This window comes from Plecotus auritus (genome assembly GCF_963455305.1).
Source record: "Plecotus auritus genome assembly, chromosome: 3".
Taxonomy (NCBI): Eukaryota; Metazoa; Chordata; class Mammalia; order Chiroptera; family Vespertilionidae; genus Plecotus; species Plecotus auritus.
Genome location: NC_137772.1, coordinates 105,811,268 through 105,829,031, shown reverse-complemented (window position 1 = coordinate 105,829,031; position 17,764 = coordinate 105,811,268). Strand labels below are relative to the sequence as shown.

At 40.6% G+C, this 17,764-nt stretch overlaps 1 protein-coding gene across 2 annotated transcripts in view; it reads right to left on the bottom strand.

The window, feature by feature from the left end:
* NBEA (neurobeachin) overlaps positions 1-17,764 on the bottom strand; it is a 954,039-nt gene that overhangs the window by 847,982 nt on the left and 88,293 nt on the right. For both annotated transcript variants that reach the window (XM_080658500.1, XM_080658501.1), the window contains exon 2: positions 140-371. In XM_080658500.1, coding sequence (XP_080514626.1) covers positions 140-371 — 232 coding nt within the window. The remainder of the gene's footprint in view (positions 1-139; positions 372-17,764) is intronic.

The window sequence follows — 17,764 nt, the reverse complement described above, 5'->3', positions numbered from 1 at the left end:
CTTAATATAAAAAGCAAATTTTCCATACATTCCTATTTATCTATTTTAATCAAGTTAGCTTCAACAAATTTATATTACCTATAGAATATAAATCTCTACAAATATTTAAATTATATTTTCCTGTCAGATAACCTCATACCTGCTATCATGTCATCTACAGCACTCATTTTCAGCAATACTTGTTCAATTAGCCCAACTTCCGTGCTAGTCTGTAAATTCCGAACACTTTTTCGTAAAATGGCTGTAAACATGCTCCATATTTCTGCTTGACATGTTACATCACAGTGCTCCAAAAGCTCTGTCATGCACGTTATGCTCTCAGCATCCTGGATAATAAAGTTCATCTCCAAGTCAAATTCTCCACCAACCAGCTGAAAGAAGAAAAAAAGACACAATAACTAATAAGGTGGAAGGTTATTTATAACAATAAAATAAAATAATATCAAACATTCAACTAGCAAGAAAGCATAGCTACTCTAAAAATTGTCATCGTTTAGTCTAAAATTAATTTGATAAAAATTTCTAAGCTACAGATAAGTGAACACAGTTGCTTTGTAAGAATTAAAATTTGCAAAGAGAAATGTAAAATTTTTAATGGAAAAAGGTGATTTCAAATCTAGAATAACAGAGAAAAATAGAGAATATGACTCCTGGGTGGGATTCAAGAAAAATTCATACAAAAAATGGATTTGGCTCTTAAAAGTGATAATAATTAAAAGACAAAATTTAAGTATAAATTTTAAGAAATAAAATGTAAATGCTGAAATGAGATAATCAATGTTAAAAAGTTTGAAAGAGAAATACCTATCTTGTAATACTTTAAAAAGTTGAAAGGTGATCTAACAGCAACCTATTGGACATGTGGCATTAAGCCAAATTAGTCATAAGTATTACTGTACCTCCCAAATGCCTTGAAGTATAGTGATAGACAAATACATCTACACCAGTGGTTCTCAACCTTTTTAATGCCACGACCCTTTAATACAGTTCCTCATGTTGTGGTGACCCCAACCATAAAATTATTTTCGTTGCTACTTCATAACTGTAATTTTGCTACTGTTAATGAATCGTAATGTAAATATCTGTGTTTTCCAATGGTCTTAGGCGGCCCAACTAGCGGTTCTCAACCTGTGGGTCACAACCCACAGATTGAGAACGGCTGCTGTAGAGTCTAAGATCATCGGAAAACACAGATATTTACATTACGATTCATAACAGTAGCAAAATTACAGTTATGAAGTAGCAACGAAAATAATTTTATGGTTGGGGGTCACCACAACATGAGGAACTGTATTAAAGGGTCGTGGCATTAAAAAGGTTGAGAACCATTCATCTACACTAATAAAAGAGAAACATACAAATTGACCGTCCCTCCACTACGCCCACCAACCAATCAGCTCAAGGAGGGGCTGGGGGCCTAGGTCGCCGGGGGGTGACTCAGGCTTCCAGCCCGCCCTGGCCTCCGCTCAAGGGGCAATTCAGGCTTCCAGCCCGCCCTGGCCGCCACTCAAAGAGGGGCTGGGAGCCTGGGTCACTGGGGGACATGGCCAGCCTGCAAACAGCCATCAGCCCCTCACCCAGGCTGCCCCACGCCCCAAGGGAACCCCCACCCTGATCCGGGACACCCTTCAGGGCAAATCAGCTGCACCCCCCTTCCCATGCACCAGGCCTCTATCTATACTAATAAAAGGGTAATATGCTAATTAGACTGGGAGACCTTCCAGGAGACCTTCCAGACGTTCTTCTGGACAAAACCATGGTGGCAGGGCTGAGGTAGAGGTGGTTAGAGATCAAGAAGGGAGGGCAGTTGTGGGTGATCAGGCCAGGATGGGACAGCAGTTGTGGGTGATCAGGCTGGTGGGGGGGGGGCATTGGGGGTGATCAGGCCGGCCCGGGGGGGGGGGGCAGTTGGGGTGAGCAGACCAGCAGGGGGGCCAGTTGGGGGCAAGCAGGCCATCAGTGGGGGTAAGTTGGGGGTGATCAGGACAGTGAGGGGGCAGTTTGGGGTGAGCAGGCCAGCAGGGGGGAAGTTGGGGGCGAGCAGGCTGGCAGGGGAGGCAGTTGGGGGCAAGCATGCTGGCACAAGGGGCAGTTGGGGGTGATTAGGCTGGCGGCGGGGGGCAAGCTGGCCGGCAGGCAGCGTGGTTAGGGGCAATGAGGCAGGCAAGCAGGCAGGTGAGCGGTTAGGAGCCAGCAGTCCTGGATTGTGAGAGGGATGTCCGACTGCCGGTTTAGGCCGGATCCCTGTAAACCGGCAGTAGGACATCCTTCGAGGGGTCCCATATTGGAGAGGGTGCAGGCTGGGCTGAGGGACACCCACCCCCCAATGCATGAATTTCATGCACCGGGACACTAGTATAGAATAAAAGACATACTATAATGATGCTCATTCTCAATTGACCAATCCCATATAAATTATGTTCCATTGTAAGTACCATTCTTAAAAAAGAACACTGACAAACTGGGTATCATTTTTATCAAAAGAATGGGAAATTTAGGATGATAATAATAGCCATATATTGATTTCAAGATGGCAGCAGAGTAGGTGGACCTTTTTTGCACTTCCTTCGAGTCAGATTGGAAATAAAACTAAACTGGGGAACATTCACCTGGCATTACCATTTGCAGACTGAAAAGGAGACATTTAACAAGGGAAGGCAGAAACCATCTGGAGACTGAAAGGAATGGCAGGGTCAAAAGAGGGGCTGAGAATGAGGGGTTCCCCTGAGAGGATCAAGGCCCGAACCTTAGGCTGGACACCCCTACCCAGAACACCAGAGCTGAGAACAGTGGCCCACGTAATATTCAGCAGTGAAAGGCTTGGGGCTTATGGCCTATCAGAGATAAAGCCACATTTAAAAAACAAAAAACACACACACAAAAAACCTCAGAGCACAGGATTTTCATTTGCAGCCCCTCAACTGAGGCTTTGGTGGAAGGAGGATGCTTTGGACTGGAGTTGACTGAGGAGAGGCTGGGGTAGGAAGCATTGGGGTAGATGTGGAACAGTGGCAGCTGGGAAACCTGTGATCTAATGTCTCCCACCACCACCACCACCAATACCGCATCAGTTCATTTTTCCTAAGAGGCACAGGCCCCTCCCAGCAGGCAAAGCTAGGGGAAAAGGCAAATACCCTGCCCTCGGGATACAGCTCACCCCATCTTTCTTGCCACACCCTGCATCTGGACCCTGCAGAGGAGGCAGCAGCAGGGGCCAAACCTACGGGCCTAGACAGTCTCAGTGGGTGTCAGTGACTGGATTTGGGGTGTGGCAATCCCCATCATGGGAAACCCAGAGGTCTCATACTACTAATTCAGCCAAAAGCCCTTTCAGAAACAGCCTTTTCAGTGACTAAGACTGACAGTTGACCAGCAGGTGGAGGAGGGCAGAGGTGGAGCCCAAGGAACCTTGGGATGTTTACTGAACCTTGCCTGGGCACCTTGCTTCTAACAAGTTGGACCTAAAGTGCAGACTGGCCCCTCCTGTATGCAGCCAAGCCTTCTGGAGACAGACACAAACTATGGATCGCTTGAAGCTTCGAACAGGTTGCTGAGAGCCAAAGATGGACAGCTTCTGATAGTGGCAACCCACAAAGTACCTCCTGGGAATCCCAGAAACAACAGATAAAACTGACAGCCTCAGTCAACATAAGAGCAGAATTCAAAGAGAGCTCCCAGGGGGCACTGAACTCTACTGAGAGAAATGCTACTTCACTTTTTTTTCTTTATTTTTTTAAATTATTTTCTTCATTTTTTTCTCTTTTATTGCTTTATTTCTTTCATACCTTACTTTTCTTTCCTTTTCTGACTCTATTACTTTTTCTTCTTTCTCTTCCTTTCTCTTGTTTTCCCTTTCTTATTTTTTGTCTTTTTTTCTTTCTCATCTTTTTCCTTTTCATAATTTTTCCTTTCTTTTTTACTGTTTTCCTTTTCCTATTCTTTGTTCTTATTTTTTCTCTCCCTTCTTTCCTTTCGTATTCCTTTTTCTTCCCCTTTTCTGTTCTCATATTTCTTTTCTTTTATTATTCTGGTTCACCTTTTTCTTTCCTAAATCTCTTTTATTTGTGATTGTGTTTGTTATTGCTGTAAGCGTCTTCTGTATGTTTTTATTTGTTTCTTGTTTTGTTTTGTTCTGTCAGCACTGGCACAACTGCTCACACAACCTGGTCAGAGTAGAGACGCACAGGTAGCCAGACTCAGAGAAGATACACCCATGAACAGGGCAAACAACAACAATCAAGACCCACTTACAACAGGAAAGCTCAAATAATCTACACAAGGGACATTCCTAGAGTATCCACCTCAGGTGATCAAAGAGACTGCATCATCAGGTCCCACAGAACATAAGGCATCCCCATGAAGACTGGAAGGCATAGCTGTTCAATCTAATACATAGAAACAAATACAAAGGGAAGGAAAAATGATGATAAAGAAACAAACCCCAAATTAAGGAAAAGGAAGAATCTCCTGAAAAACAGATAAATTAAATGGTGACAAGCAAATTAGCAGATATACAGTAGAGTTTCAAAGTAAAGGTTATAACGATGCTCAAGAAACTTGGTCAGAATAACAAGGAACATAGTGGTAACTACAACAGCATGAAAAAGAAAATAGAAACAATGAACAAGAAGCAGTTGGAAATGAAAAATACCATATCTAACAACAAGAATAAACGGGAAGAAATCAAAAGCAGATTGAATGAAGGAGAGGGTCAAATTTGGAAGACAAGGTAGAAAACATACACCCAATTAGAGCCAAAAGAAAAAAGAATTAATAAACAGGAGGATAGTTTAAGGGAACTATGGGACAACATGAAACCTAACAATAACCACATGATAGTGAAAGGAGTTAAAGCAAAATTAGGTAAACAGGGTGTAAGGGGTAGAAGGAGGAATTCTGGAGTTAGATGAAACCACAAAATGTTTTGCAGAAAAACAAGACAGATAGCAGAAAAACAGGATGTTTTGAAATGAAGATGTTCTTCTTGCAAGTGCAAAGTAAAATGTTGCAAAAAGGCCATAACCAATGGGAGAGTGGCACAGAAAGACAAAGAGCAGGCCTTTAGCAGATATAAGGGAAGAGCAGAATGCTTCAGTGGCAACCCATTTGAATCCCCTCCCTGAGTGGAGAGCCTATGTTTGTTTAAAATAAATCCCTGCCTTGTGTGAACTCTTCTGGTCCTCAGTTTCATTCTTTGATTCCATGAGACATGACCCTTGCCTATTCCGGTATCAATAAAGTTACCAGGGGGAGCAAGGAGCAGACAGCCTGTTTGAAGGAAACAGAAAACTTCCCTAACCTGCTAATGGAAAAAGTCACCCAAGCACAGGAAGCACAGAGAGTCCCAATCAAGATGAACCCAAGGAGACTCACACCGAGACACATCATAATTAAAATGGCAAAAGTTAAAAAAACAAAGAGGGAATCTTAAAGATAGAAAGAAACAGTTACCTAAAAGTGAGTCCCCATGAGGCTGTCAGCTGACTTCTCAACAGAAACACTTCAGGCCAGAAGGGATTGGAATGAAGTATTCAAAGTAATGAAAACCAAGGACCTGAACCCAAGACTACTCTATCCAGCAAGGCTATCATTTAAAATTGATGTTGAAAGAACGAGCTTATCAGACAAAAACAACAAAAAAGGCTAAAAGAGTACATTAACACCAAACAAGCATTGCAAAAAAAATGTTAAAAGGCAATGCTTTAAGAAGAAGAAACCAAGAGAAAGGAATATAGACATAAGAAGAAAAAGGGCAATAAATATGGACCGATCAATAAAAACCTTAAATGTAAATGAACTTAAATGCTCCAATCAAAATATATAAAGTACCTGAATAAATAAGAAAACATGAACCATACATATTCTAAAAGAAACCCACCTCAGAACAGAAGATTCACACAGAATAAAAGTGTAAGGATGGAAAAAAATATTCTATGCAAATGCAAAGAGAAAAAAAGCTGGAGTAGCAATAGTCATATCTAACAAAACACACTTTAAAACAAAGACAATAACACAAGACGAAGATCACTACATAATACTAAAGGAATCATTCCAACAAGAAAATATAACCCTTATAAACATATACACACTAAACACAGGAACAACTAAATATTTAAAAACTCTTGGAAGACTTTCAGTGAGAGATCGATAGCAATACAGGAGTACTAGGGGACTTTAACACCCACTGACATCACTAGATAGATAGTCCAGACCAAAACTCAACAATGAAACAGTGACCTTAAAAGACACATTGGATCAGATAGATTTAATTGATGTTTATAGAACATTTCATCATAAAATGGCAGAATATACATCCTTCCCAAAAGCACATGGGTCATTCTCAAAGATAGACTACATGTTAGGACACAAAATAAGTCTTGAGAAATTCAAGAAGACTGAAACCATATCAATCGTATATTCTCGAATCACAATGGCATGAAACTAGAAATCAACTAGCGTAAAATAACTCAAAAACATTCAAATACATGGAGGCAAAATAACAAGTTATTAAAAAATAAATGGATTACCAATGAGATCAAGAAAGAAATAAAAAACTTCCTGGAAACAAACGAAAATGAACATACAACAAACCAAAACCTAAGGGACACAGAGAAAGCAATCATGAGAGGAAAATTCATAGCACTACAGGCCTACTGCAAGAAACAAGAAAAAGCTCAAATACAAAATCTAACCCAACTACTAAAATAATTAAAAAGAAAACAACAGGAAAAGACCCGAATAAGCAGAAGTAAGGAAATAATAAAGATCAGAGAGGAAATAAGTGAAATAGAGACTAAAAAAATAGTACAAAAGATCAATGAAACCAAGAGTTGGTTTTATGAAAAGACAAACAACATCGATATATTTTTAGCCAGACTTACCAAGAAACAAAGAGAGAGTATCCAAATAAAATAAAATCAGAAATGAAAGAGGCAAAGCAACAACTAGTATCACAGAAATAAAAAGAATTGTAAGAAACTACTTTGAACAACTGTATGCCAACAACCTGGGCACAATCGACAAATTCCAAGAAACATACAATCTTTCAAAACTGAAACAGGAAGAATCAGAAAACCTGAATAGGCTGGTAACAGCTAATGAAATTAAAGAAGTGGTCAAAAAACTGCCAGCAAACAAAAGTCCTGGATCAGATTGCTTCACAGGCAAATTTTACCAAACATTCAAAGAATTAACAACTATCCACATCAACCTATTCCAAACATTTCAAGAGGATGAAAGGCTTCTAAGCTTTTTTTATGAGACCAGCATGATCCGAATGCCAACACCAGATAAAGACATAGCAAAGAAAGAAAATTATACACCAATATCCTTGATGAACATAGATGTTAAAATCCTCAACAAAATATTAGCAAATTAGATCCAGCAATACATTAATAAGATCACACACCATGACCAAGTGGGATTTATGCCTGGGATGCAAGGTTGGTTCAATATTTGTAAATCAATAAACATAATACATCATGTAAACAAAATGAAGGAGACAAATCACATCAATAGACAGAAAAAACATTAAAAAAACTAGCGCTCATTTATGATAAAAACTCTCAAAAAAGTGGGAATAGAGGGATCATACCTCAACATAATAAGGGCCATACACCTTCAGTCAATATCACACTGAATGAGGAAAAACAAAAAGCACTTTCTTTAAGATCAGGAACAAGACAGGTATGTCTCTTTCACCACTCTTATTCAGCATAGTACTGGAAGTCCTAGCCACAACAATCAGAAAAGAAGAAATGAAAGTCAACTAAATTAGAAATAAAACAAAATATTTTAAAGAGAAAACACTAAAAACTCCACCAAGACAACTATTAGGTTTAATAAATAAATTTGGCAAGATAGCATGATAAAAAATTAACATCCAGAAATCAATGACATTTTATATACTGAGTGGCCAGATTATTATGATCTCTGAATGCATAATAATCTGGCCACTCAGTGTGTATATATATATATTAGAGGCCCGGCCCGGTGCATGAATTCACGCATGGGTGGGGTCCAGCCAGCCTGGCCAGGGGGAGGGGACATGGGCGGTTGGCCAGCCTGCCTGCTGGTCGAACTTCTGGTCAAGGGGACAATTTGCATATTAGCCTTTTATTATATAGCATATACACTGAGTGGTCAGATTATTATGTGTTCAGAGATCATAATAATCTGGCCACTCAGTGTATATCAACTAGAGGCCTGGTGCATGAAATTCATGCACGGGGGGGTGAGGGGGTCCCTCAGCCCAGCCTGCACTGTCTCCAATCCAGGACCCTTCGGGGGATGACTGACTGCTGATTTAGGCCTGCTCCTGCCTAAACCAGCTGTCAGTCAGACAAACCTCTCGCAATCCAAGACCACTGTCTCCTAACCACACACCTGCCTACCTGCTTAATGCCCCAAACTGCCCTCCCCTGCTGTCCTGGTCCCCCCCAAAGGTCCTCCCCTGCCAGCCTGGTTGCCATCAACTGCCCTCGCCTGCCGGCCTGGTCACCTCCAACTGCCCTCCCCTGCCGGCCTGGTTGCCCCCAACTACCCTCCCCTGCCGGCCTGGTCACCCCTAAGTGCCCTCCCCTGAAGGTCAGTTAGCCCCCAACTGCCAACCCCTGCCAGCCCAGTCACCCACAACTTCCCTCCCCTGCAGGTCTGACAGCCCCCAACTGCCCTCCCCTCCAGGCCAGTTTGCCCCCAACTGCCCTCCCTTGCCATCCTGGTTGCCCCCAACTGCCCTCCCCTGCTGGCATGATCTCACCCACAACTACCCTCCATTGCCGGCCTGGTCACCCCCAACTGCCCTCCCCTGCCGGCCTGATCGCCCCTAACGGCCTCTGCCTCGGCCCGCACCACCATGGCTTTGTCAGACGTCCAGAAGGAAGGAAGTCAGACGTCCAGAAGATGGCAGGTTGATCCAGTCTAATAAGCATATTACCCTTTTATTAGTATAGATAGATTAAATAGGATAGGATTGCTTAAATGGGGGGGAGCCTTTTTCAGCAGGAGGAGATGCTCTTGGCAGAGAAAAATACATAACCTCTATATCTGGATTGATAGCCAGCCATATGCACTATACTGCCAAACTGGTTATTAAAAAGTTGAAGCGCTTTCTTACACCTTACACCAAACAGCTGTTGACCTTAAAATCCCTCCTCAGCCCCCAACTTAGGTTCTGCCTTCGCAGTTCACCAGATTACGTTCTGAATGATCAGTTTCTATGCCAGTCAGTGTCAAAAGCTCCACCTCCTAGGCAGCCATTGGCTCTTCACAGTTTAACCAGATTTGGTCCTGATTGGTCGGATTCTATGCCAGTCAGCATCAAAAGCTCCACTTCCTAGGCAGCCATTGGCTCCTCACAGTTCACCCAGATTTGGTTCTGATTGGTCAGTTTCTATGCCAGTCAGCGTCAGAAACTCCGCCTCCTAGACAACCATTGGCTCCTCTGGGAAATCCAGAATGGCCCTGCCTTTACGTGGGCGCCAGCCCTTCAGTCACGCCCCCAGTCCACTAGTGGTTGTATCTCTGGCCACACTGGGAAGTGACACCTCAGGTCAGTGCTGGTGGCAATTCTGAATTCTCATCCCTGATCTAACCTTCTTACAATGCGAGCTCCATGAAGGCAAGCATTTGTCTTGTTCATTCTTAGTTCACTCATAGACTTTACCTCCTGTGTCTATGCATCTATGCTAGCACCGCATGGTGACCGGTCGAACGATCGTTTTGGTCATCACGGTCACTGCCTTTATACACACACACACACACACACACACACACACACACATAGATAGATAATGAACTCTCAGAAAGAGAAACTAAAAAAAAAAAAAAAACATAATAATCCCATTTACCATTGCAACAACAACAAAATAGGATCCCTAGGAATAAACCTAACAACGAGGTAAAAAATCTGTTCTCAGAAAACTACTTGTATAGTACATTGAAAAAGAAAATACTAAAGATAAAAACAAGTGGAAGCCTATACTGTGTTCATGAACTGGATGCATTAGCATCAAAGCAATCTATAGATTCAACACAAACCCTATTAAAATACCAAGAGCATATTTCACATATGTAGAACAAATATTTCAAAAATTTATATGGAACCAAAAAATAGCCTCAGCACTCCTGAGAAAGAAGAACAAAATTGGAAGGACCACAATATTGGATATCAAACTATATTACAAAGCCACTGTTATCAAAACAGCCTGGTACTGGCATAAGGACAGGCATATATATCAATGCAACAGAACAAAGACACCCAAAATTGACCTAAGCTAACATGGTCAATTAATATTTAATAAAGGAGGTAAGAGCACACAATGGATTAAAGATAATCTTTGAAATAAATGGTATTGGGAAAAGTGGACAAATACATGCAAAAAAATGAAACTAAATCATCAACTTAAATCATACACAAGAATAAACTAAGGGGGGAAAAATGGCGGCGGAATAGACAGACGTGTTCCGAGCCTTGTCCCGGAGCAGAAAGAAAGAACAGCTGAGGGTCGCACTAGGAGTGTTTGTTGGCAAGTTGGGGGACAACTGAACTCCAGAAGAAGGTGGGAGACTGCTAGACGGGTTCCGCTGACCTGGTAGCTCCCACTGCGGCTGGGTCCCCTCCCGGAGCTGCGGGCTTGGACGCGGAGCCTCCGCCATCTGGAACCGGAAAGTGGAGCTTATCGGAAGCCTGAGAATCCACAGCTGCGGCAACCACAGAACAGCTGCGAGCCCCAGAACAACGCTCCCCAATTGGCGCAAACACACGGGTTCATAGGAGCTCTACACTCCACCACGGAAAGGTCAGATTTCGCCTGGGATAAGGTGAGGTCTCTGGTCCCAGCTCGAGAGAGGAACGCGCGTTTTGCGGGAGCTGGAGGACCAGGGAAGCCTGTGCCTAGAAAAATCCGTGGCTGTTGAGGCTGGCGTGATCTGTGAATGTGGAAGGGGGTCCTCAGAGCTGCTAACAGAAGGGCTCCCTAAAAAGCAACCCATTTTGATCTGACGTGCAGGGACACCCTAAGAATTTCAGGGGTGTGCTAGACTTACGCGCAGCCCCGGTGTGCGCACACTTGGCTTTTTCCTCTTGAAATTCTTGCTTCTGATTACTAAGCCCAATACATAGGATCACCCAGTTGGGGACACCCTGGGAGACTGCAGGGGAAAGTTGTTTTTCTGGAACCTGGGGATCGGAGCAGGGAGTGACCATCAGAGAGCCAGCTCTGAGGCAGCCCACTCCCACAAACCGGTAGTGAGTGCCACAGGGAAAGAAGGCTCTAACACTGCCTAGAGAGGCCATAGATAAACGCAGAAGTCAATCCAGAAACACTGCCACCCAGGGGCTGAATCACAAATTGACTCTTGTGTAATCAAAAATAAAGGAATACGAATTAAGACACACCGCCTGCTTAAAATCAGGACTGGCTTACATCACTGAAGAGCAGTGGAATGCAGGAACTGCAATACTGTCCGAACTGAGAAACAGGCGTGCCAAACAGAACAACAGAGGAAGTGAATGACCTTCACTACTCCACATTTTATTTTTATTTTTTTTTATTTTCATTTTTTGCATCTTTTACTCAAGAAACTAATTTTTTTTCTTTTTTCCTCACTTGATTTTACCTTTTTAATTATTACATTCTTATTTTCAATCCGTATTATTACTACTGCTATTTTATCTTTTTTTTATTTTTTTTAAGTGTCATTTTTATTTTCTCTTCATTTTGTTTTGGGATAAATGTTCTACATTCTATTTTTATCTTTCCTTTAGCCTCATTTTACTCTATCTCAACTCTACCTTTATGCCATCACTCTCTTCCTCACTTTTCCCTTTTCGGTGTCAGGTTTATCTTACCCCTTTCCTGCTTTAGATTTTCCCTATTCTTTCTGTTTACCCCCTGTTAAAATTTCACCCTACTTATATATCTAATCTCCATTCCCCTGCTCCAAGTCCATACACACCTCTCTCTTCGCTGTCTTAACTATCCAAAAAATTGTTTTTCTCTCTGTCCTTTTGTTGTTGTTCACTTGAATGTAGATTATATCGAATTTTTATGCATTTTTGTGAGATTGTTTTGCTTATTCTTCTTTTGTTTATTTTTTTGTTTGTTTAGTGCTTCTGTTTTCCCTTGCCTCACTCAATATTAGTTGGTGTTGTAGTTTGTATTAATCCCCAGGTACTTGTTGCTGGCATTTGCTGGGATAAGTGATTGTTCTATTGTAGTTTTATCCCCAATATATATAGTCTGTTTCCCTTTCTCTCTTAGTCTCTTTCTTGTCTCTCTTACTTTTTTTTCTTCTTTTTTTCCCTTTTCCCAAATTCATTTTGACACTCCTTTTTTCTGCTTCTTCTTTCTTTCTTTTTCCTCTTCTTCTTTCTCTCCTATCCCCTAATTTGCCTTTCTCTGGTGGTCACCTTTATTGGAGGTTATTAATATCGTGAATACATTTCTGTTCAGTGCCTTGTGTGTTGTACCTGGTAGTGCTGTATTTTGTGCCTTTAAATCAACGCAGGAGAGAGAGAGAACTACATAACCAGACTCCCAGAGAAGAGAGACCATGGGGAGACAAAGACACAGCCCGCATATGAAAGAAAAGCAGGCATCACCAGAAAAGGAAGTAAACGAAATGGAGGCAAGCAACCTTCCAGAAAAAGAATTCAGAGAAATGGTCATAAGGTGGCTGAAAAGAATGGAAGACAAATTCGACAATATGAGCAAGAACCAAGAGGAAATGAAGAAGAACCAAGAAGAAATGAAAAATGACATCGCTGCTGTAAAGAACTCAATAGAAAACATCAAGAGTAGACTAGAAGAAGCAGAGGACCGCATCAGTGAGCTAGAAGACAAGATGGGAAAAAATACCCAAGTAGAGCAACTTCTAGAAAAAAAAATTAAAAGGCAGGAGGAGAGCCTAAGGGAACTTTGGGACAACACAAAACAAAACAACATCCGCATAATAGGGGTTCCAGAAGGAAAGGAAGCTGAGCAAGTAATAGAAAACCTCTTTGAAGAAATAATGACAGAAAATTTCCCTAATATAGAGAAGAAAAAACCCACACAAATCCAAGAAGCTCACAGAGTCCCAAGCAAAATGAACCCCAAAAGACCGATACCAAGGCACATCATAATTAAATTGGCAAACACCAACGACAAAGTAAGAATCTTAAAAGCGGCAAGAGAGAGACAGAAAGTTACATACAAAGGAACCCCCATCAGACTAGCAACTGATTTCTCAACAGAAACTCATCAGGCCAGAAGGGAATGGAATGAAATATACAAAGTCATGCAAAGAAAGGGTCTGAATCCAAGAATACTGTACCCAGCAAGGTTATCAATCAAAATTGAAGGTGAAATCAGGAGCTTCACAGACAAAAAAGGACTAAGGGAATTTATCACCACCAAACCAGCAATGCAAGAAATGCTAAAGGGTCTGCTGTAAAAAAAAAAAAAAAAAAAAAAAAAAAAAAAAAAGAAATAGGAAGCAAAGAAGGAACACAGGTGTAAAGAATAGGAATGGCGACAAATAAGTACCTATCAATAATAACATTAAATGTAAACGGATTAAATGACCCAATCAAAAGACTTAGGGTAATGGATTGGATAAGAAAACATGACCCATACATCTGCTGTCTACAAGAAACCCACCTCAGAAAAAACGACGCACACAGACTGAGGGTGAAGGGATGGAAAAAGGTTTTCCAGGCAAATGGAACTGAAAAAAAAAGCTGGGGTAGCAATACTTATATCTGACAAATTAGATCTCAAACTGAAGGACATAACAAGAGATAAGGAAGGCCACTTCATAATACTAAAGGGAGCAATCCAACAAAAAGAAATAACTCTGGTAAACATATATGCACCCAATACAGGAGCACCCAAATACATAAAAAAACTCCTGGAGGATATCAAGGGAGAGATTGACAGCAATACAATCATAGTAGGAGACTTTAATACCCCACTATCACCATTGGACAAATCCTCTAAACAAAAAATCAGCAAAGAAACCTCAATCCTAAATGACTCACTAGACCAGATGGAATTAATTGACATCTTCAAAACATTTCACCCCAAAGCCACAGAATATACATTCTTCTCAAGTACACCTGGGTCATTTTCAAAGATAGACCATATGTTGGGACATAGGCAAAGTCTCTTCAAATTCAAGAAGATAGAAATCATATCAAGCATCTTCTCAGACCACAGTGGCATAAAACTGGAAATCAACTACAATAAAAACACCCCAAGGAAATCAAACACATGGAGACTAAACAGCATGCTATTAAACCATGACTGGGTTACCAGAGAGATCAAAGAAGAAATAAAAAACATCATGGCAACAAATGATAATGAAAACACTACAATCCAAAATCTATGGGACACAGTGAAAGCAGTCTTGAGAGGGAAGTTCATAGCTCTACAAGCCTACTGCAAAAAACAAGAAACAATGTTAATAAATTACCTAACCCAACAACTCAAAGAGTTAGAAAAAGAGCAACAAGAAAAGCCCAGTGTAAGCAGAAGGAAGGAAATAATAAAGATCAGAGCAGAGATAAACGACATAGAGGCCAAAGAAACAATACAAAAGATCAACAAAACCAAGAGATGGTTCTTTGAAAGGATAAACAAGATTGATGAACCTCTAGCCAGGCTCACAAAGAAACAAAGAGAGAGGACCCAAATAAACAAAATCAGAAATGAAAGAGGTGAAAGAACAACAGATCCCGCTGAAATACAAAGGATTGTTAAAAAATACTACGCACAACTCTATTCCAACAAACTGGACAACCTGGAGGAAATGGACATATTCCTAGAAAAATATAACCTTCCTAAACTCAATCAAGAAGAATCTAAACAGCTCAATATGCCAATAACTATGGAAGAAATTGAAGCAGTCATCAAAGAGCTTCCGGCAAACAAAAGCCCGGGGCCAGACGGCTTCACAGGAGAGTTTTACCAAACATTCAAGGAAGAACTAAAACCTATCCTCCTCAGACTATTCCAAAAAAATTCAAGAAGAAGGAACACTTCCAAGCTCCTTCTATGAAGCCAGCATCACCCTAATACCAAAACCAGATAAAGACAACACAATGAAGGAGAATTACAGGCCAATATCCCTCATGAATGTAGATGCCAAAATCCTCAACAAAATTCTAGCAAATCGGATCCAGCAGTACATCAGAAAGATCATACACCATGACCAAGTAGGGTTTATCCCAGGTATGCAAGGATGGTACAATATCCGCAAATCAATAAAAGTGATACATCACATAAACAAATTGAGAGATAAAAATCACATAGTAATATCAATTGATGCAGAAAAAGCATTTGACAAAGTCCAACACTCTTTCTTGATAAAAACTCTCAACAAGGTGGGAATAGAAGGATCATACCTCAACATAATAAAAGCTATATATGATAAACCCACAGCTAACATCATACTCAATGGGCAAAAACTAAAACCATTTCCCCTAAGAACAGGAACAAGACAAGGATGCCCACTCTCACCACTCCTGTTTGACATAGTACTGGAAGTATTAGCCATTGCAATTAGACAAGAAGAAGAAATAAAAGGCATCCAAATTGGAAAAGAAGAAGTAAAGCTGTCCTTATTTGCAGATGACATGATATTGTACATAAAAACCCGAAAGACTCCATCAAAAAACTAACAGACTTAATAAATGAATTCGGCAATGTAGCAGGATACAAAATTAATGCCAAGAAATCTATGGCATTTCTATACAGCAACAGTGAACTTACAGAAAGAGAGACTAAAAAAGCAATCCCATTTTCCATCGCACCAAAAAAATTAAGATACTTAGGAATAAATCTAACCAAGGAGGTAAAAGACCTATATGCGGAAAACTACAGGACACTGAAAAAAGAGATAGAGGAAGATGTAAACAGATGGAAGAACATACCATGTTCATGGATTGGTAGAATCAACATCATCAAAATGTCCATACTACCCAAAGCAATCTATAGATTCAATGCACTCCCCATTAAAATACCAATGGCATATTTCACAGACCTAGAAAGAACTCTCCAAAAATTCATCTGGAATAAAAAAAGACCCAGAATAGCCACAGCAATCCTGAGAAAGAAGAATAAACTAGGAGGGATCTCAATACCAGATTTCAAGCTGTATTGCAAAGCCACTGTCCTCAAAACAGCCTGGTACTGGCACAAGAACAGACATATAGATCAATGGAATAGAATAGAGAATCCAGATATCGACCCAAACCAATATGCGCAATTAATATTTGACAAAGGAGGCATGAGCATACAACGGAGTCAAGACAGTCTCTTCAATAAATGGTGTTGGGAAAATTGGACAGATACATGCAAAAAAATGAAACAAGATCACCAACTTACACCATACACGAAAATAAACTCAAAATGGATACAGGACTTAAATATAAGACGGGAAACCATAAAAATACTAGAGGAATCCACAGGCAGCAAAATCTCAGACATATGCCAAAAGATCTTTTTCAGTGATACTGCCCCTAGGGCAATGGAAGCCAAAGAGAAAATAAACAAATGGGACTACATCAAAATAAAAAGCTTTTGCACAGCAAAAGAAACCATCAACAAAACAACAAGAAACCCCACTGTATGGGAGAACATATTTGCAAATGGTATCACTGATAAAGGTTTAATTTCCAACATCTACAGGCAGCTTATACAACTCAATAAAAGGAAGATAAATGATCCAATAAAAAAATGGGCAACGGACCTAAATAGAATCTTTTTGAAAGAAGACAGAAGGAAGGCCAAGAGACACATGAAAACATGCTCAAAGTCACTAATTATCTGAGAGATGCAAATCAAAACGACAATGCGATACCATCTCACACCTGTCAGAATGGCTATCATCAACCAATCAACAAACGACAAGTGTTGGCGAGGATGTGGAGAAAAAGGAACCCTCGTGCACTGCTGGTGGGAATGCAGACTGGTGCAGCCACTGTGGAGAACAGTATGGAGTTTCCTCAAAAAACTGAAAATGGAACTCCCATTTGACCCAGTAATCCCACTCCTGGGAATATATCCTAAGAAACTAGAAACACCAATCCGAATGGATATATGCACCCCTATGTTCATAGCAGCACAATTTACAATAGCTAAGATTTGGAAACAGCCTAGGTGCCCGTCAGCAGATGACTGGATCAGAAAACTATGGTACATCTACACAATGGAATACTATGCTGCCATAAAAAAGAAGGAATTACTACCATTTGTAGACACCTGGATGGAATTAGAGAACATTATGCTAAGTGAAATAAGCCAGTCAATGAAAGAAAAATACCACATGATCTCACTCATTTGGGGATAATGAAAAACATTATAAACTGATGAACAAAAAGATAGTTACAGAGGCAGTAAAGCATCAAACAGACTGTCTAATTACAGTGGTAAGGTTAGGGAGAGGTGGGGGAAATAAGAGATCAACCGAAGGACTTGTATACATGCATATAAGAGTAACCAACGGATGCAAAACATTGGGGGGTGAGGGCATGTATGGGAGTGGGTGGGGGGGGGTAATGGTAAGATATGTACACATATAATACCTTAATAAAAATTTGAAGAAAAAAAAAGAATAAACTCAAAATGGATAAAGGACTTAACTGTAAGTTGCAAAACCATAAAAACCCAAAAAATAAAACATAGGCAGTAAAATCTCACACATCTCATGTAGCATTATTTTTACTGATATATCTCCTAGGCAAGGAAAACACTGGAAATATAAACAAATGGGACTACAT